The 21786-nt window shown below is 41.3% G+C and overlaps 1 protein-coding gene across 1 annotated transcript; it reads right to left on the reverse strand.

Annotated features, from left to right (window-relative positions):
- Positions 1–5270: 5270 nt before the first annotated feature.
- LOC121191271 (transmembrane protein 47-like) lies at positions 5271–13086 on the reverse strand. Its single transcript, XM_041052447.1, has 3 exons — positions 12762–13086; positions 9887–10027; positions 5271–6284 (listed from the first exon to the last, which is right to left on the reverse strand). Exons 1-3 carry the CDS (start codon positions 12976–12978, stop codon positions 6103–6105), a joined length of 540 nt encoding a protein of 179 aa, XP_040908381.1. The 5' UTR covers positions 12979–13086; the 3' UTR covers positions 5271–6102.
- Positions 13087–21786: the final 8700 nt, after the last annotated feature.

Below are 21786 nucleotides of genomic sequence, written 5' to 3' on the forward strand. Positions count from 1 at the left end.
CTATGAGATGTAGTATTGCAAATTATTTCAGAAAGGTTTGTTAAGGAACACTAAGTAGGGTTATAGCTGAAACTGATCACATCAACTGAACCTCCCGAATTTCTTGCCTAAATGAAAGCTGTCTCTTCTCAGAAAAGGTGAAAAGCATATTAGTGTGGTGGAGGCTTATCAGGCTGAGCTTTCAACGTTGGTATGGTCCACTGGATGCATTTATATGGAACAATTAACTTTGGCAGACGTACGTGCTAATTTACTTCTTAAAGTGAAAATGCTTCAGTAAAAATACACTATTTAACATCTACATAACCCTGGGGACTGAAATGGCATAACCAATGTGTAAGCCCATTCATTATTTATGTAGCATGGTACATTTGTATAACCAGTCAAAAGCAATGACAACAATCAATGCTTTTGTAGCAGCCTTATCAGATTATTTTGAATATAATTTTCCTCAAATTTTCACAATATCAGAATATTTTTATAACATTTCAACCTCAAAGTCAAACGATTCTTCTTATTATTTTTAATCACACAGTACCTCTAAGAGGCTCCATTTTCAAAGCTGTATTTATATTAAATAGAAAAAAAATAGTTTACAGTTACAGCAAGACCTTAGAAATAAGGATACATGGCTGCAACCAGATTCCTTTCATTTCACACATCGAGGAGCCACTTTTGCCTTTTGGCGTCCATTTTGTGCCCTGGGCATAGACTGTATAAAACAGGGGTGTCCAAACTATTCCACAAAGGGCCGTGTGGCTGCAGATTTTTGTTCCAACCAATGAAGAGCACACAGTTTGACCAATCAACTGTCTGAAGACTGAGATCAGTTGATTAAATGAGTCAAGTCTGGTGTGCTGCTGGTTGGAGCGAAAACCTGCAGCCACACGGCCCTATATAAAACATGGACGTAGCACCTGTGACGTCACCCATTGGTTTCAGGGAGTCGGTTTTGTGACCAAACCCTGGGCATTTGAGCTGGGCCATCTTGGATTTTAGTGGGAGTGTACTTTCCATATGTGACGAAGAGGCGGTTACTCTATGAGTCATCTGGGGTCAGCCGGCCGAGAACCCGGAACACACCGCAACAGCGTTCCTAACATTAGCTGCTCCGGTCCTCTATCTGTATCAGCAGCGACCATAAATCAGCAATTAAGTCATAAAACCAGCAGCAAAATATGCTAATAGATGCTAATTAGTGCAAACATCCAGGTAAAATAGTGAGAAATTTACTTACCGAAAAAACTGCAACACAGACTCCTTCGATGGTCGGTTAGTGCAGTCTACACTACAACAAGCCATACTGTCACAAAAACCTATCTGAACATTGGCAAACAAACACGGAAACAGCAGCCCCTGTCAACGGTTGGAGGTAGCCAGAGGCCTCTGGATGTAGCCGCCTAGCCCAGCCGATGCTTTAGCAAAGAGCTAACTGCCAGTGCCTGTCTATGGGGCTGTCACTCAATCACGCCCTAATTTATGTAGGAATTTTAAGCCTCAATAATAATAATGTTTTTTTAGGCTGTAAAGTTGGCTATTTTAACATGGGTGTCAATGGAGAATTGCTCACTTCTGGAGCCAGCCCCCAGCAGCAGCTGAGGAACTGCAGCTTTTTGAACGTGGAAGTGATCCTCACTGCTGAAACCTACAACAACCCCCTTGGTCCTGGGGCCAAGGAGTCCAAGTTAACTGGATTTGACTGGGCCACACACATACACATACACATACACATACACATACACACACACATACACACACACACACACACACACACTCAAACACACACACACACTAGCAGGCAGATAGGGTACCTTCACAGTTACATGGCACAACACCAGTGTGTATGGTATTAATTTTGTTATGCTCATGATGCCCTCTAGTGGCCGCATCAACAATAGCACCCAACCATGTTTGTTCATAAATGAAATGTGTTACATGTGCACATATAAATTTGATTAATTGCTTTAGACGCCACTTGTCATCTTGTTATAAATACGATCTCTTACTACCTACAGGTGTGTATTTGCCTGAGGAAGACAAGCGCTGTAATAAAGCCAAAGAAAGCTGTGATTCAGTGTGCAGGTATGTTCCTTGTCATTATTAACACAGATAGCACTATTCTGTGGCACTGTGCAATACATATTGATCTCACCACACTAGTCAATTTGCAGTGTGAACATACATTAAATGTAGAAGTTCCTCAACGTGATATTTTCTTTCATGTTGGGAAAGTAACCATCTGACTCCAGGCTGACTGCTATTTTTCAGTGTTTGATCCAACATTCATTGACATCCACAAGGTCAGCTAAACAGCTGACTGCTTCCCACACCAGGCTGCCTTGTTCTTCATGTGTGTCTATGGGTAGTTGTCTTCTCTCTTGGTTAAGCCACATGGTTTATAATGGCTAAAAAAAAAAAGCATTCTTTCTAGCATTCTTTTAAAATGAATCGGCAGAGAGTACATTAGAGAAACTCTAATAAAGCGTGCTCACACTGATATTTCTCATTTTTGTGCCACGGGTGAATAGAAGCTGCTGTGCGTTTCATCCAAATGAAAGCACCCTTGCTGTGTGACAAAACAGCAGACAATGACTGGTATGCAGCTCACTGAATGATAACTGAATTATTCTGAAGAGACACACAAATGTTAGTCATGTAACTTGACTTATATTCACACAACAGGTTTTCCACGCGCAGTGCTGGGGTTTATCGGGACCAAGGGGACTGCAGGGCAGCACAAGCTGATAGTGGAGAAGAAGTGCGTAACCTTTTTTGGGTTAATATGTAATTTTGGTGGAGCCAAGCTTGACAGAGGTTTGGTAGGAGGGTAATGTATAGCCCAGGCGTTACTTTTCAGTCCATTTATTTGCCTCACTAGTCTGCGGAGGACTTCCACTGCTGAGGATCACACGAGGAGCTGGACAACCCCAGGTTTGCAGTCATAATTTTCTTGAATTTTCAGTAAATCTGTGAATATGAATATCACTGAAACAACTATTTCCCTCCTCAGGCAACAAGGTGTCAGAGCCCCATGTTTCTGTCTCTGTCCCCCGGGCTCAGTAACTGGAATCTGTCCCTGCAGAGTGAAAGTGTGCAGGGCCTGGCTGGTTACTGCTCCCAGGGGTCAGGCTACTCTCCAAAGGCCATGGCATGAGATTCACAACCAAATGTGACCAAATGTGTCGTCTGTCGTGACAACCACGGTAAAAGTTTTTTTTTTTTTTTTTTTTTTTTCCTTTGCTGACTTACAGTAAGTCGATCCAATTCTCTGCAGTGGTGTGAAAAGCTGTGGTCATATCCAAAGTATTCAGAGATGAGAGAATGTAGCAGCAGCAGCTGCTGCGGAGGAACAGAACTATCCTCAGCTGCACATATGAAAAAAATTATTTTAGAATTTCATTTTATAAATGATTACGACAATTCTGGGTTATTGTTTCAGGTAAGCCATACTAGAGTCCTTTGTTTTTCTTGTGCTCAGACAGGCATGCAGGCATCAAGCTTGTTTTCCTTTCTAGCTTAACAAAAAGTAAACGATTCAAATGAAACAATTTTTTTTTCTCCAGAGAAAGAATGAAGATAAACAAACCGCTGCAAAATGCATCATTGATTTTGGATCAGCATTTGTTTAATTTAACAAGCTGCAGCTGGAACGTCACCTCTCCGTTGAAAGACAGAATCTCAACTTTGGCTTTTGTTCTCATGATTTTTGACAGCTCTCACAGCCTCGCAGCACCAGGTACTATCGAGTCTGATCACTTGGTGGGGGGAACTTTTGAGTTTTTAGCATAGGTGTGGTCAAATATGGTGCCCCAAGTAAACTGAGTCTGATCATGGGTTGGGGGGGGGGTCTTATATTTACTGGAAAACTTCACCAGTGCCAATATGTCTCTTCACAATGCAGGGTCAATGTAATGCAGAAAAAGCAGTGACTGTGTGTGGGTGGATTGCTGAGAATGAGTACCCACTGACATTTTGACCTTTGACCTTTACAACACACCAAAATTAGAGAGTGCAGAATTTAAAACCTTCTTCCCTCCGAATAAAAACAGAGAAAACCTGCAGTGGGAAATAGATTTGCAAATTGTGTGGTTTAACTGATGTAGCGTGGGCGTGAGCGTATCCTGAAAGTTTTAAAACTTTCTGCTGCAGTAGAATACATTTATTTTTTAAATGTCCTGAGTCAATGTTCCACTTTTCGAAAGAGCCAAGTTCCCTCATTGTAAAAACATATTTCGCTTTGTGTTCTAATGTTTAACCAAACACAACACACTTTACATGTACAGTGTGTGGGACAAGAAAGTAGCGTGATCAAATCTGTCATGCTTTAGAAACTGTATTATGTGCGCTTTCTCTGGTGCCATGTTGTGTAACCACGTCACCTTTGACTAGTAAGTCATTTTTAAAAGATTCCTGAGAGGTCAATGCTATTATAAGACAGCCACTGACCTGACACCTCACACACCATTACACTCTTCATAGAATCTGAACATCAGGTTCACACGGTGAAGTTTTTTGTGTCTTGTTCCCTTGCAGCTGTTGATTGTGGCGTAAATATTGTCCACAGCTGGGGAGTTTTCACACACTGCTGCTGCAGTAGTTGCGGAAATTGCTTATCCCTTTGGAAAGATTCTTTCCAGAAACCAGCTGTTGCAGTTTGAACTCTGTGGAGTTCAGGAAAAAAAAAAGACTTCACACCAAGCTGCTCGAGTGTGGCAGCGTCTTCTGTTTTACACAAAACGCCTGGGGAAATAATATCGATTTTTTTAAACTTATTTTTCATAAATACACTAAGAAACTGAACAGCTTTAAGCCTTTACAAGACTAAAAAACATCAAGTTTTCACATTTTTTGTTTCAGCAGTGCAGGGAAACTAATGTCTCGGTGCACCGCTGTAATGTTTAATAAACACAAGCCTAAATATAAGCCCTCGTGAATATTTATCCTTTACGAGCCAATAATCTGACATCGTAGTAAAAATGTCCCTCCTAATTACATGACATCATGTGTCAGGCAGTTGTAAAATGTAACTGAAACACGTGTCTTGTTGTTAGCAATAAAACATTTTATGTTGCTACTTGTGTTTCATCCAGTGCGTCCTATTTTCACACACCAACAAGTTGCGAGCAAGCAACCTAGTGATGCGTCTTTAAACAGCCTGGTGTGGCTTATTATATTTCCCCTCTTCAAATTCTGTCGCAGGTCAGTTCATAGAGGGTGTAAGGGGTAAGGATTCCACATGATAGCACTGAAAATTTTTTTTCAACAATAATTCACACTCCTAAAAACTCCCAAAACTACAGCGGTTTATTCTGGATTTTCCTTCATGTAGAAATACTTTGTACACATTTACATTTTCCTTCAAGACAAACTAGTGTGAGTTTCCAAACAAACTACAAACACTCAATAGCTTCAGCATATCAATATATCAAAGCTGACTAGTTTACACTTCTAATATCAGAAGGCGTAGCTATACTAGATATGTTTCAGATAGAACACATGGAGGGACAAGTTCAGGTTTTCAATATTTATAAAGTGGGAAATGGTGCCATAAATACATTAACAACAAGCTTGTCCTCATGAAATGCTACAAAAAGAATTAAAAAAAAAAAAAAAGGAAATGCGGAGATACGTCAGTCCCTTTAAATGTTCAGCCACTGCACAATCACGTCTGTGCTGAGAATCTACTGCCCTGTTTCTCGGACAATAGAGATCCAGGTCAACGTACAGTGGAAACGTCCAGCATCGGAGGCTCGTGCCTGTCCAGAAAGCTCTCTGTGCTTTAGCTTTGCCACCTCACCGCTCGCTGAAACCGGCAGGGCTGAGGGACCCACTAGCTGCACGTGGGGAAAGGTTGAGGGGGGAGGTGGGGGGAGTGGAGGTCCTATTCAAACAGCCCTGGCCTAAATTAGGCCTTCACAACCTGTCTAAAAATAACAGAGAGAGCAAGACAGCAAGAGAAAGAGAGAAACAGGGTCTGTGCTCACATACGCATTGGCCGTGTGCAGAGAGAAGAAAAGTAGCACACCTCCTGTATGGGAATTTGTGTGTGTGAGTGTGGTTGTTTATGTGTGTATTTCCAGCAGCGGAGGTTTGGCCCAGGACTCAGTACATTGCATCCTCGTATATGTCCGTCCGCAGGCAGAAGAGGATCCCTCCGCCCAACATGAAGATGGTGGCTCCCCAGCCGAGCCCGTAGCCCCAGTTGAACTCGTGATAGGTCTGGAGAACCGTTCCGTCTATGAACTTGATTGGGTAGAGGACCAGAGCGCAGGCCTGCAGGACCACTGGAACCAAAAAGAGAGTCGAACATAAGATACTCCTGTTCCTTACAGATTTTAAATCACATGACTTCACCTCTTGCTGAACATATTTGGGCTTTAGCATTTTTCACCTCTCTGATATTTTATAGAGAAAATAATCTGCACATTAATAAATAATGTAATTAATCACTAGCTGAAATTGTTACGTTCGACCACCTACACGCCACTGCAGTGCTCCCAGTTCTATTTCTATTATCAGTACTACACCTACTCCACCTCTGCCACCAACACTACTCAACACAAATGATTCTAATCACACTTAAATACTACTTCTGCAGTATATGTCTATATATCTATAATACTATTAAACAGTGAACAATTTTCATTATATACTGTAGTCTGCCCATACTTCTCTTGTCTGTCTGCCTAAACTTCTCATTATTTACATTACATATATTTACATGTGTACATGTATGTCTATATATTTATGATAAACATTTTTCATGTTTATTTATAATAATAATTATATTTATATTTATTTCTAATCCTTTTTTATTCTTCATTATCGCTCATGAACCTTTTAGCACATCCTGCTACCCCCACATTTCAAGATAAGATAAAGATAAACCTTTAATAGTCCCACAATGGGGAAATTACACTGTTACAGCAGCACATATATAGTGATCCTTACAACTACTACTCTGCTACAGCTGCTGTCACCATATTTTATTACTGTTGCAAGAACCATAATTTAAAAAAAGCTATAATTGAAAGTATAATAGGTTCTACTTTACCTAATGTTTTACTGCACTTGTGCCCTTTCTGCACAAATCAGCTTTAATCATTCTAGTTCTGCTGCTGTGAACACTCCTGCTTCCTCAACACATCGGTATTTTTACTCTTTATTTGTTAAACTTTCAAAGTTTCCTTTTCTTCTTTCCATATTCTCAATTGCTTTTGTCCCACTCTGAGTGTAATCGTTATTTTCAAGATTTAAAAAAAAGATCTGTGAACCCCGTGAACCCGATTCACCTCGTTTCACATCTTTGTGAGTTTGTGCTTTCGGCAATCACAAGCCATTTAGTCCATAGAAATGCACCATTCAAGTCAAAAACATGTGACGCAAATGGCCTTGCGCATGTAAAAAACACAGATCTGAGAACTAACACACTGCTGTAAAGGCAGAAATGTGATTGTGGCTGGTCATGAAAAGAGGCTGAAGGATAAAAAGAGAAGGAAGGTGTTTTTCAGTGTCTGCAAACTCAAGAGTCACTGAAGGTAACCAGAGACTGGTTATATAAAGTGATTATCTTCTTCAAGTCAGTGTTTCATCAAAATGAACCTGTGAAGATTTACCATGACAGGAATAACACTGAAAATACTGAGAGTTTTTAGGAGCCTGTAGATGAATGAAGATGGACGTCAAAACAGGTTAATGCCGTTCTAATCCTCTCTCACTGAGCACTGACTATTTACATCCTTGACTTCTTAGTACCATAATGTTTATTACTCTGCTGCATAAAAGCATTGGAATCAAAAGCGAGATGTGAAAGTTGTGATAAATTAATTACTCTTCACTCGTGATGTTTTTAAAACAAACAAACAAACAAACAAACAAAAAATAAAAATACTGTGCTTCTTCTGAGATTATAATACGAATTAATTTTTTAAAAATGATTTAACACAATGTGACAGGATATGTTTTAGCATAAAATGTATTTCTATTTCTCACCTCGTCTGACATCTCCATAAAAAGACAAAAACACTTTTCAAAGACAACCATCTTTGTATGACACATCTCCCTGTGGGCTTCATGTTCAGAGGAAAGTAAGGACTCTTTTGAAGTGGCCTGTCTTTCTTCCCTGGCAGTGACTGACGTAAAAGGCACATTTCCACACCCAGAAGTAAAGTCCGTGCAGTTCCTTCACTTTGTCAAATATGGCAGAACAGCTTTTCAAACAATTGTCATTATTATTTTGACCTTGAAATGTCAAAAAGAAAATGACTTTGTTACTGCCAACATTGTGAATCAGTTTTCCTTTAAATCATTCAGGACCATGAACTACCGGTGGTACATGCGCTGGCGTCACTGTGACTGTACGTGCACGTGCGTGATCAAAGGCGTACTGTGGTCTGCTCTCACAGCAGTTCCTTCTCGTGCATGCTATGGGTGACTCTTGAGGAAAGGACTTTGTGTGACTATGGCTCCACCTTTCCTTCCTACAGGATGGAGCAGTGGGCGTGCAGGAGGACCGATGGCAGTCCAAGAATGTGGTGGTGTTGATGGAGCCCAGACTGAGCTCGTAGTCCGCTGAGGTCATATTTCTGGACAGAAAATAAATACCACACAGCCACGGTGCTGCCAAGGGGCATTTAACAAACCACCCCTTCTGCTGCTGCTGCTGCTTTGCTGAGGACTGTGTGCCTGTATGGAGACCTTCTTCTCGCAAGGCGCTTAAAGCAATTACACACAGGAAAGGATAACACTGCATTCCCACGCTTTTCAGTAAATGGCTAACATTCAAAGACGTGGCCATTAAAGTCGACTGAACACACTGGTGCTTTGTGACTGATGTTGTCAGGAACCAAACAAGACAGAAATCCCTCTCATTTCACTTACATGACCTTCAAAGGTAGATTTGGTAACGTAGATTTGAAAGGTAGACTCATACTGTCTAATCTATGAAGTACAACAAATATAAAATACTGGTTGTATCGCCCATTGTTTGATTCTGATTTTTACAGCAATGCCACCTATGTATTGTAGTCTTTGGACACATAACAAACAGGATACATAACGGATGTAAGACAGAAACTCATGTCAAGAAACCCAAGTGTATGGATTTCCCGACTACTCCTTTATGTTTAGCCTACAGGCATGATGTAAAACTGCAGGAGAAGGATCATTATTAGTGATACAGAACAGGATGTCTGTTTTTTTAATATAATCCAATTCTATTTTGGAGACCGCCAAAACTGGAACTGGGCACGACTTAAGTCGTGGTAAGTGGTTAGTGTTTCATTACTGTTGTTAGAGTAAGGAGCACAGGCTACGAGTCAGTTATTACAACGCCTGTGTAGTATATGGAACAATGTGTCTTAACTGTTAAACCATGTTTTATAGATAGATCCTCCCTCAGCAGGGTCAATGTCTGGTTTCAAGCGAGGGACGTTCTCAGAAAAGCATACAGGAAAAGTGCAGTCCAACTATGAGGCAGTGCTGGGTGAGGAGTCTGTGGTGGCGTCTTTTTTTTTTTTTTTTTTTCACTCAGTGACTTCACTGTGTCGGCCTGTAAATTCTGTGGCTACTTTTTCTTGGCGCTTGAGCAAGCAGCTCCCCAGACTCCACACCACAGAAAAAATGAGCTCAACCAGCAAGTCTCATTCAGCTGCTTCTTTTCTTCTGCACCCTTTTATTTGTTGTGAGCACTGGAACACTATAGACACTGTCTATATGGAAATTGTTGCGGTTGTGGTGTATGCATATGTGCCGTCCTTCTGTTTCCAAATGTGAGAGGGTACCACATGTTGGAACACTGGATAAGCATTCATACAAAATGAAAAAGTGCAGATGTCTTGAGAAATTGTGTGAGGGGAAGGTGATGGCAAGGGAGAGAAAGGCGTACCTGCAGTGAAGAGGAACACGGCCACAGTGCGGTAGTGTTGTCTCTGAGTCCCCCGGCAGAGGGAAATAAGGGCCACCAAAAAGGCCACCAGAGTTGCCACGGCGCCGGCCACCAGCAGCACCAGGGTGGCAATCTGCCAGTCTGAAGGACAGGGGGACACATGCAGGTTAGAGTGGAGCATCGCACTCAACAACAAAAGCCTGATTCACAGGACAACACTGTTGAATTGAACCGCTGTGCTGACAAACACAAAACAAGAGCTAATCCCACAGAGTGAAGTGAGTGAAGCAGAACAAACTCAGGCCTGAGCGACAGACAAGCTCCATCAGGAACACACATAACAAGGACCTGATTAGTAACTCAGTAGTCACAGTAAGTTTAAATATGCAAAACGTACCTGAATTCCTTGTTATTACAGTTCATCATTCGTGTTTGGAGGGTTCAAGTTTGTATTTCAAACACTATGAAACATACACTTCCTTATCTTTAACTAACAGCTGTTAATTAGTGGATGAAAATATTCAAATCACAACTGCATCCTACAAAATATTATTACTTTTGTATTTCATGTACAGAGTTTTAAAGGCAAGGTAGACCAGAAATAAATCTCCATATATTCCTGAGCTTCAGTACAGCTTTATAATTGATGAAGTTTTTAGTTTGTGCTTGCGGCTGCCAGCCTTTTCCGTGTCGGTTCAACCATGGTGGCTTTTTAATAGAACATTTATTCTATTTATTTCTAACAAACTGCAGTTTGCTCCCGCTGGAAAATGAAATACTCATTGCTTCCAATGCGTCACAGGATTCTTCCCTGGAAATACCTATAACAACAACACTTGGTTGTTAAAACAGCAAATTTTAAAGCTTTTTTTAAATTTTTAATTTAACTGATGTAGCTCTTTATCCAGAGAAGCACTAATATAGAGTCTGAAACCACAAATATATTCAGAAGAAAACGGTTAATTCTTCCATTCCTGCCTGCATTGAGTATTCCCTTCTTTGATGTCCCCACTCGTCACTGTCAGTAGAGAGCCAAACCTCAAAAGGCTCGACTCAAAAGGAAAATTTGCATTTGATGACACTTACAAGCTCAGCGAGCAGTCTTTGCCGGGTGTGTCTCTCTCTCTCTCTCTCTTTCTCTTTTTCTCTCTCTCTGAGCTTCTGATTCATTTGTCTCCAGGATGGTAAGAAGCAACATTTTGACAATGACACATCTGAACTCGATTTGATTCACCCCTCAGGAAATACTTTTTTCTGACATCTGGGTTCCATTATGTGGTTATAAGTTTGGTTTTGACTTAAAAAAAAAACCTTTTCTTCAAAGAGGAAAAAAACAGTGTACTCACATCACAAGTATCATTTTCTATCACTCACTGAGGCTGTAAGTCATAATACTGTCTTCATTGACATTATTTTAGTCGCCTGCACTCCTAAGATTAGCTGAAACTTAAGAATCTTGGGATAGGTATGAAAACATGGGCATGATAAATCTGCTTTGCCTTTTGGTGAACTACACCTTTAACCCCAACACACCCCTCCACTGCTGCTTTAATGAGCTCTGCAGACACTCAAAGCGACAAGCCCGCCTCCTATTCACCCCGGCACATTCCACAATATCAGAGAGCAGTCAGTCACTGAAAGCCTGTGCTTCCCTCTTTGTAGCTATGCATGTTTGTGTCTGTGATGGTGGTAAATGTGCAGCAAAAGTCGCTCACTCCTGTTAAAAAAAATTAAATAAAATCATACTCTTTCACCTACCATATGTTTGATGGAGATGAGGCTCCAGCTAAGCCAACTTACTGTACCAGCCACCAGCCAAATGCTGGTAAATCTGGTATATTTAATACGGATTTCCTCCCCCGGTGGGGAAAAGAAGGGGGTCGAGGGGAGTAAACACTCCTGTCATGTGGCTTCTCTGCTTGACAAAAGGAAACCTGGTGGGTCCAGGCCTGGTGAGGTGGATGACAGGGAAGATCCTGAATGTATCTCTCCATAGCCACCCAAAGCCTTCTGGTGGCTGGAGTGTGTTAACTCTTAGTGTGCCAAAAGGATTATGTTTATGCTTCTACAGCATGTCACCATTCCTTTTTCTGTACAATTTCATCCAACATGAAAACTGGCATCTAACTGACCAAGAAATAATATTTAAGAATCAACTTTGACTGATTTATCAGAGTAAAGATAAAAAAAACACTGATAACTATAACTAAACTCAGTCAAACCAGGCTGACTGAGCTGAGCATCACGATGTGTTTGTCATAGTGACACCACGTCACTGCTCTGGTATGAACAGAGGAAATTTATCAGCAGCACAAGAAAACCGTGAATGCCTCGGCTGCTGGACAGAGACCAACAGGCCAACTAAAACAAACTCTTGTCTGGGAGATGATGGCCAGGGCTGCCAGTCTGATCTGAGTTTGTACAGTTCTACAAACATTCCCCTTTGTTTGGCTCAAACACTGGATGCGCAGCCTTTTTGTAGCCCTAATAAGAGATTCTGAAAACATGCCACTGATAACCCGCTGGGGTAAAACCATCTCCACAACTTACAGAGCACAACTCAACACAAGGCATAATTACCAGTGCACTGCTCACTGTACCTAATACCATCTGACTGGAAATTCTGTTTTCCCCAAAAGACGTACTTTCCTACAGTAGTACAGTCTTGGGATCTCAGCTTTCTAATCTATGTAGCACATTTTTTTCAACATCATCCCACATTGTGAAACAAGAGGTCGAAATCTACAGCAGTTTTTAACTGTTTTCTCCAACACAATAACAGCATCTTCACCCCCAGACGCAAAAAAGTTATAAACAACAAAACCCTGCGAAAATAAACAACAAAATGTGTAAAAACACAAACAATGATTCCTACCAGAAGTGAGGGTGGAGAAACAGCTCCACTGAGCCTCCTCCGTCGGGTGCCGTGCCTCGGATTGGGAGCAGGACTCCCACAGCGAAAGGGAGAAATGCTCCGCAGTGACCCAGGCTGGGCTCAGCAGAGCCACCACGTCCAAACACAGCGCAAGGAAGACGCACAGCAGAGCGATCAGCTTGAAGGGTCGGAACACATACACCTCGTTCACGGACATCTTCTCAAGTGAAGAGATACACCGCCGCAGGTCAGTCTCTGTGAAATGAGCTCGCTGGAGGTCCGTGTGCGTCTTCTCCCACCATAGCCCTCACTGCTTTCGTGTGTCTGTCCAGCTGGAAAAGTTTAACGGGAGACATCCGGTTAGGTCGGGTTTTCAAAATAATTGCTCTTGTGCTGGACCGGGCGAACAAGAAATAAAGATCAAAGAAATGTGTATTTTTATTTATTCACCCCCCACAATCCTTTCACATAATATATTATATTGCCAATAAAATGTCAACCAAATGTTCTTTTGTGGTTATTTTGTGTTGGACCCAAGGGGGTTGTTGTAGGTTTCAGCAGTGAGGATCACTTCCGCGTTCAAAAAGCTGCAGTTCCTCAGCTGCCGCTGGGGGCTGGCTCCAGAAGTGAGCAATTCTTCATTGACCCCCATGTTAAAATAGCCAGCTTTACAGCCTAAAAAAAAACAAAACACATTTACAGCTTGGTACATTTTTTGTTTTTGGTCTCTATTGATAGTTTCCACCTCCTTGAACACTGCACAGGCTTAATTCTTAATAATTCTTACATAAACCAGGGGTTCATAAATCAGCTGGGCTAGGCGGCTACATCCAGAGGCCTCCGGCTACCTCCAGGGGCTGACAGTTGCTGCAGTGTCCGTGTTTGTTTGCCAATGTTCGTATAGGTTTTTATGACAATATGGCTTGTTGTAGTGTAGACTGTACTAACCGACCGTCGAAGGAGTCTGTGTTGCAGTTTTTTCGGTAAGTAAATTTCTCACCGGATGTTTGCACTAATTAGCATGTATTAGCATATTTTGCCGTTGGCTTATGACTTAATTGCCGATTTATGGTCGCTGCTGATACAGATAGAGGACCAGAGCAGCTAATGTTAGGAACACTTGTGGTATGTTCCGTGCTCTCAGAGTCCGTTGATTGCGGGAATACTAGGCTACAATTTTATTTCGTGTCATTTTTCTGTTTAAAAAGTTGGACATTGCATGGACAGAGCAGCTCCGTCAGTAAGCGGCTGCTGTTGTTTGTGTGCTGCTGTAACTGTAAGTGGATAGCGGATGGAGGCAGCGGTGAAAGCCGGTAAATATTAAATATTGCTCCGAGCTAAGTGGGCGGGTTCTCGGCCGGCTGACCGCGGCTGACCCGTAGAGTAACGGCCACTCCGCCAAATATGGAAAGTACATTCCCACTAAAGTCCAAGATGGCGCATCTCAAATGCCCATGGTTTGGTCACAAAACCGACTCCCCGAAACCAATGGGTGACGTTACAGGTACTACGTCCATGTCTTATACCAGAGGTGTGGACTCGAGTCACATGACTTGGACTCGAGTCAGACTCGAGTCATGAATTTGATGACTTTAGACTCGACTTGACAAAATGTAAAGAGACTTGCAACTCGACTTGGACTTTAACATCAATGACTTGTGACTTCACTTGGACTTGAGCCTTTTGACTCGACAAGACTTGCTACTTTCCTCAAAAACCCAAAGATTAAAAAGGATGTTATTTAAGGAACGCTCTGTATCTTTCTTTGTATGTGTGCGTCTGTGTGTGTGCTGTCGGCACAACATCCAATCAAATTAGATCAACGTTGTTTTGATCCGACAGCATCCATCCAATCAAATTGCAGGACAACCAATGAAGACGGACTGTCAAACAGCGCGCTAGCTGGAAAAAATGATACCAAAGATAGTTTCGTTCGGGTATAAAAACTACGAGGTGGTCAATAAAAAACGAATTGCAGTATGCAAAACATGTGGCTCGAAGATTACAGATGGAGACGCAACAACTTCGAACTTCGTTCGACATCTGAAGTTGCACAAAGAAAGGTAAGTTCTGAATGAAAGCTTACATTTATTGGCTAAGTAGCTTTTTCTTTGCTGTGTAGCTAAATCATTGCAAACACGGTAATTTGTTGCGTCTACTGCGAGTTCACTCCCTTATTCATACCTTTGTTAAGTATTTTTTTAACAGGGCTATGGTTGAGGTACTTATACATAACATTAGTCAAGGTATCACACAGTAGACGGCGGTTAGCAGCAACGCATATTTTAGCCACCTACAAAGAGGCAAACCTAATAAAATCAAGGTCACTTTAAATGTGCGCCATATTAAGAATATGTGTACCGTTTTAGCTTGCTGTCAGACGGATTTTTCCGACAGGAAAACAAAGTTATACTGCTCGTTGTTCTTACTCTCCAGCAGTCCATTGACGAAAAAACAAGTTAGCTTGCACACGTGAGTTGCTGGTCTACGTGCTGCAACGTAACACACTAAGATACAAAATATATTATCACACAATGTTAAGATTGATATTAATAATATGAGTAATTAAGAGTAGTTTCAATACAGTTCATGTGTGGCTATAAGGGATGTTCTGACATCTGTTTAATATGCTTACCTCTTACATAATATATTATTGCTGTGTGGTTAAAAGGACTCGAAAGGACTTGAAACTCAAAGTGTAGGACTTTGGACTTGACTTGAGACTTGTCAATCTTGACTTTGGACTTGACTCGGGACTTGCCTGTCTTGACTTGGGACTTGACTCGGGACTTGAGGGCCAAGACTTGAGACTTACTTGGGACTTGCAAAACAATGACTTGGTCCCACCTCTGTCTTATACAGTCTATGGTTGGACCTGTGTGGTTTTATTTTGACAAAAATTTCAAACAACACAGCACAGAGTTTAAATCCTGCTCTCAGTATAGCCATAACTTCAAACTATTATTAAAGATTTTGGTTGTTATATTTGTTGGCCGTGAGATCCTTGTCACATGGAGACGGTGTGGGCTGATGTACCTAATTTTGTGGACGACAAAAACTTCTGAGAAATGAGACATCTACAGCTAATACAACAATATAGATTAGCACTCCTGCTCAACGAATGCCCATTGTGTCAATTTGGTGCTTTTATTTCGCAAGACACATTAGGAAACCACTACCTCTTTAGAAGCATGTTTTTTTAGAGGCTCAGCAACATAAGTCACACCGCACATTATAGAACACAATGTACACAGAATAAGACTGGAACAACAGTAATAATGCCAAATCACACTGGTGCAAAGATTAATTTCCACCATCTCGATTTAGGCAACGATGCATTATGGAATTTAAAGGCCAGTCCAGATTTTTTTTTTTGACATATGAATTGCTCACTGGTAGTGGTGCTGATGTGTGGATATTAGCTCTGTCTTTATAGATGCTGTGGTTGGAGAGATAACTCAGACACACTGAACTATCCCTTTAGTGTCACAGTCTGAGGGTCAGATTTGATGTTGTAGTGTGGTAATGATCCAGCAGATGGCAGGCATGCAACATTTTGTTTCATGATATCCACAATGCAACAAAACTATTTATACTTATTACTGCTATTATGCCATGATATGTGTAATTATTAGCAGCAGACATGGGTTGTAGCAGGATCAGTGGCAGCATTTATATGGACATACTGACCACAAAAGACATCAAAAATCCAGGGCTTGCTGAAAATTGTTGTGACATTGTGACAGTAGTACTGTCTGTTAGCTTGGTGGTCTGTTCTGTTAATCCTGATCTGGCTTCTTCAAACAGTCAGTGTGTAGAGCCAGAGCTCACTGATATGTTTTTACTTCCTTTGGGAAATCACCCTTTGATCCATGCTCAAACAAATGCTGGGTTTAATATCTCCCATGAACAGCTACAGAATTTTAAACACTTAATAAATCCCCCAAATTAAATGACAAGTATAAAATTAGACTAGATTGAACACTTCATGGTTTAATATTCCTGAGAGTTTTCATTCACTCTGTTTGTCTTGTGAAATATTTCCATCTTCTGGTGAACTGAATAATTGCAGGAGCAAATTTGGATAATCAGATGGATGTGGGACAATCCAAACCCCTATCTGAACCACTAATGTTCACCTCCATGTGTTTGATGATGCTCTGTGGCTTTTCTGAACATAATCCATGTCGACCACCTAAATGTTTCAGCACATTACCACTCTTGTAGTGCCGAAGGAATGGTCATTCATGCTACAACGCCACACCAACACAAGGGGAACAGGAGTAGCTATCCATAGTATCTTTAATATCAAAGTAGATGCCTTAAATAGGGCTCCTATCACCTGTTTTGACCTGGATTCAGCCAGAGTTACTAATTCACTCCTTGATTCCATTAAAAAATGGGAAATTTCTTGGGAGGCCAATATGATTTTTCTCCAGTGTGCAGAGATGATACAACTTCCACACACCCAATCCAGAAACATTTGTTGAGATTAAAGGAGCCTTTTGTTAGCACGAGTAAAGACAAAACATCCCCTCTTCTAAGATGTGCCTGTCAGACTCTCTTCTTCACACATTTTTGGTTGAACGATTTATTGACCAACTGTCATCTGTCTGCCTCACAATAACAACATGATGACAAGAGGGACGACCAGTTTATGTGATCTAATTTGTTAGAATATCTGTCTCCTGTTTCCTTGGACAAAGATGGGAAGAAAATATTATGGAAACTCCCAATGCGTTACATCGCAAATGTAAAGGGACAATCTGCAAGATCCAGGTTTCTTTCATTTTGGTGGCATATTTGAATTTTACCTATGAGTTTCTAAGCTCCTCCACCTTGTTTCTTGACCTGTCAGATTTTAAAATCTGGTTTCATCTTATGAAGTTCATGTTTCAGAAGATACCTAAGAAATATATACATATGTATATATGTATATCCATATATACATACATGTAAATACAAATAAAACAAATACACGATTTAAATGTTGGTAAAAAAACCCCCAACTCTGCATGAGCGGATTTTTCCTAGGAAAGTCCCTCCACCACACTGAGTGTGTGTTGTGTTGTAGCAACCAGAAGAGAAGGGAGCAACACAGAAACTGATTTATATGAAAATGTAACGGATTGTTGCTTTAAGCAATTCAGTATGAGTAAATATTCTGAGCACAGCATTTGCTATCTAAATAAAGTTTCCTAGGATGAAGAACACAAACCAAGCTGATTTCAGTAGCCTACTTTGAATTGCACCTCTGCTGCTTTCCTGCCCAGTTTGGTTTAATTCTACCCCTATCATTTAGTGCCTAGATTAGAGGTTTTCAATGTATCTGACATAATGAGAGTTTCAGACTAATGCCAGCCTTCTCAGTTCTAATGGTACTACCAAGCTGCCAGTAGGACATCTGAGTAGGGGGGATCTAGTATTAGGCGTATCCACAGACAGAGCGTTGCTCATTTCCTTTAAATGCCCCTCCTCCCCGACAGAGCAGGCAGAGCGCTCTGTCATCCTCCTCCAAAAGCCCCTCATTAGAAAATCTGCCGAGCAGACAAAGCTACTTGAGATGGCACAATGGTGACTCCCCACATGGTGATTTGAAAGAGCATGAAGAAAATCCAGGTCATGTTTTACTTTTCGGATTCTCTCTCCCTAATTCTAACTTAACCACTGAGCCGTCTGCCTACAGACCAGTTTTATTTCATCCAGCATGTGTTAAAACATTCAGGTGGTGTTATTCAGATTTTCACATGCCAACACAGGCACTAACAGAGTAGCTGCTTAATACTTTCCTCTATGATACAGATAACAAAGAGAATAAAGTAACAAGGATGTATGAGGAGAACAAGATGATGGGAAAATGGGAAAGGGGCAGAGCACATAAATAAGTAAACACACATGATGGTGACACATCAGTGATTCAGCAGAAGTTTAGCTGATAACGATGAAGGTTATATAGTGTCTCTGAGGATGAATAAGCTTCTTCACAAACTACACATCACATGACGTCACCCTCTATCGCTCGCTGTGGGCTTCATGGAGAGGCTGCAGCTGATTAAGCTCAGAATAAGCCTCTCAAGGTTTTTCCGGCAATGAATAAGCTTCCATGGTAACTGATGAGGCCTTGTTTAATGATGCTGCCATTACTACAGAGGTCTGCCCTGCTCACGTCTCTCTTTACCGTAACACAGCCATCACAGTCTGATCACAGCATGAGCCATGCTGTGATCAGACTGTGTGCGGAGATGTATGTGAAACAATTTTGCATGTTAAAAAACACATTGATCAGGATTATTGACTTACAGTAGTCTCATTCATTTATTCATTCACACTTTCTTAGTGTTGTGGACTCTTCAATGTACTCAAATCAATAGGTTTTTTTTAAATTTTTATTATGATGGCGTTGTATGAAAAGTCACTGGTGAAAAGTAACTAAGCACATTTACTCAAATAATGCACTTAAGTACAGTTACTTTACTTGTACTTTACTTCCGTATTGTTGTTTTCTACTACTTTCTAATCCACAAATTTCAGAGGCAAATACTGTACTTTTTACTCCGGTACAGATAACTTTAGTTACTTACTTTGAAGATTCAGGTTCAGAATACAAAATTTCAGGAATTTGACTTGTATGAGAATATCTCTACACGCTGACCTGTCATGCCCCCTGGACTGTGTAACTTGTTTAGCTCATCACTGTCCCGCCTTCTTCAACCCACATTACTAATGACATGTGGCATCGCATTGATGCTGCTCTCTCCTGAACATCACAGCCATCAGAGCACGCAGGGTTTGCTCAAAGTCACCTTGAGCCCTCAGCCTGTTCAAATGTTGTCCTGACAGTTGGATTTTCTTCCCTTCAGTGAGTATTGCATTGTGTCCTCCAAGTTACAAGTGCATCAGAGCAGCTGGGTTTGAAGTGGCTTGCTCAAGGTCACGTTGACAGTTAGAATTGAGGGAGGCGACAGCGTGTCTCCTTCACTTCCTGCACTCAGATTTACCAGCTTGCCAGGGGATTTAAATTGATGGCTTTCCAGTTTCAAGTCTATTCCCGAGACCACTGCTGCTGCTGTGACTCTACAAAATGCTGAAGTGGGTTATAAGGACAGCAGTGATGGATTAATTTGGACTGCTGTGATGAAGGCTTTCTGACCGTATCATCATCACTGTCTCATCATTTCATGATTTCAACTTATGACAGGCCGTCAGACCATCAATAGTTACCTTGGTGTAGTGGACAGCACCAGATGGAGTCACATTCACATTTCGTTTTGCGAGCTTGAACAACAGTGACCAAGAACCTTTAATTTGGTGCCACAGTGATTACTGCAGTTCCACTAACTGGGACTCACATCCAAAATAAGCCAAAGATGGACTTCATTTATGTGTAGTTCGCTAAATTATACAAGGACAGATTTATTTATGAGAGACTCCCTTGTTTGCGTTCTACATTCAAAGCCCTGCTTGGCTCCACAGTCACTCTGCAGTCCCACTGTGTTCCTGGATGTCCACCTGTCTCTCAGTGGCTCGACCACTCTGGGCCTGTCTGCCAGCTTGTGGACATCTGTTTACTTCCTCCTCCATCAGTCGTCATGGCTGCAAAACACCCCCCACCCACCACCGTATCAGCACCAGGCCCCTCCCCTCCCTGGCCGGCCTTCTCCACCCCTCTCTCGTGTTTCCCCCAGACACCAGCTGTTAAACCACTTATGCTTATCCTCCAGTCCACCTAGCCTTGTCACATCCACATCCAGCAGAACACTCTTTCTGAAACTGTCACTGTACTTCGCTGTGTGTCCTGGTTTGCTGATCCAGAGATACGTTATCTAAATGTGCACACCGAAACTGGGAATATGTCCATTCAGATTTATAAAAAGCAAATTAGGAATGAGAAATTGTGCATATGGTTGAAAGGCAGGGAGATAGGCAAATGTAGTTTTGAATACATCCCTTGTATCTGTTTACCACACCAGGCCAACTAGGACAACTGCTGGACGACACAAAAAAAAAAAAAAATTGAAAATAATTGTTTATCATGTGCCTGTTGCCATGGAAACCATGGCCGACCCGACCTGAACCGTGGCATATGCTGCAGGCAACAGCGTGTACATGAGTATACTTGAGTAAATTCAGTACATTCAGTCTAAAGAACAGAGATTAAAAGCTAGTCACCAGTAACATGAAGGAAAATTGTGGCAAAGCTGCTCCACCTTACATCTTAACGTTTGCGAGGCAGAATTTAAATGACTTCAAATTGTCTCTTAACATGGAGCTTTTTATTTGACAGTAATGATGCGTGAAAGCATGTTGAGGTCATGTCACTTTGCTCATCTTGAAGAATTTCTGCACTCTGGGATTTTTATTCACTGGCATACTTAAAGAGCTGGAAGTATCTTTTCACTATTCCACCTCATCAAAAGATAATGTGTGTATGTGTGGATCCTGTATTTGAGGACTGTGATGACATAGCCAGCCAAAAACTGGTTATACTCATTTGTACTTATATTACATTTAAGTGTTGTGATATAGTGTACTGTATACCGCATCATGCTTTATAATGTGTTATTAGGATGTCTCAGTTTCTGGTGTTTGTGTAGGCAAAACATGGGTGAAACATGAGTAGGCATTAGGACAGATGATATCAGATGTATTTAGTGTGAAACACTTTCTCCTAAAACTGCATGTAGGGACGTCACATTCCCTCTTGATTGGTATAAGACATTTTAATTGTCAGTGTAGACAAACAATATGTATCAAGAGACATGAAGAGGCCTCCTGTTCTTTAAATCACATCCAAGTCAGAGAATCAAAAAATGGCTGTGATTCTAACAAAGCATTTCAGTGATGATTTCATATCCTAACTAATAATTCTGTGACCAGATTTGGAAAGTCGCTGAGTACATGTTCACTTTTGGCACGGGGCGCTATGTGACACAGCACCCAACTGAGAGCCAAGTATCCAAATCTGCTCCTCTTCCCATATGCCCCCACCCCAATAAACCACCTCCCGCACTGACACTTTCTTCCC

This window comes from Toxotes jaculatrix, chromosome 12 (assembly GCF_017976425.1).
Source record: "Toxotes jaculatrix isolate fToxJac2 chromosome 12, fToxJac2.pri, whole genome shotgun sequence".
Taxonomy (NCBI): domain Eukaryota; kingdom Metazoa; phylum Chordata; class Actinopteri; family Toxotidae; genus Toxotes; species Toxotes jaculatrix.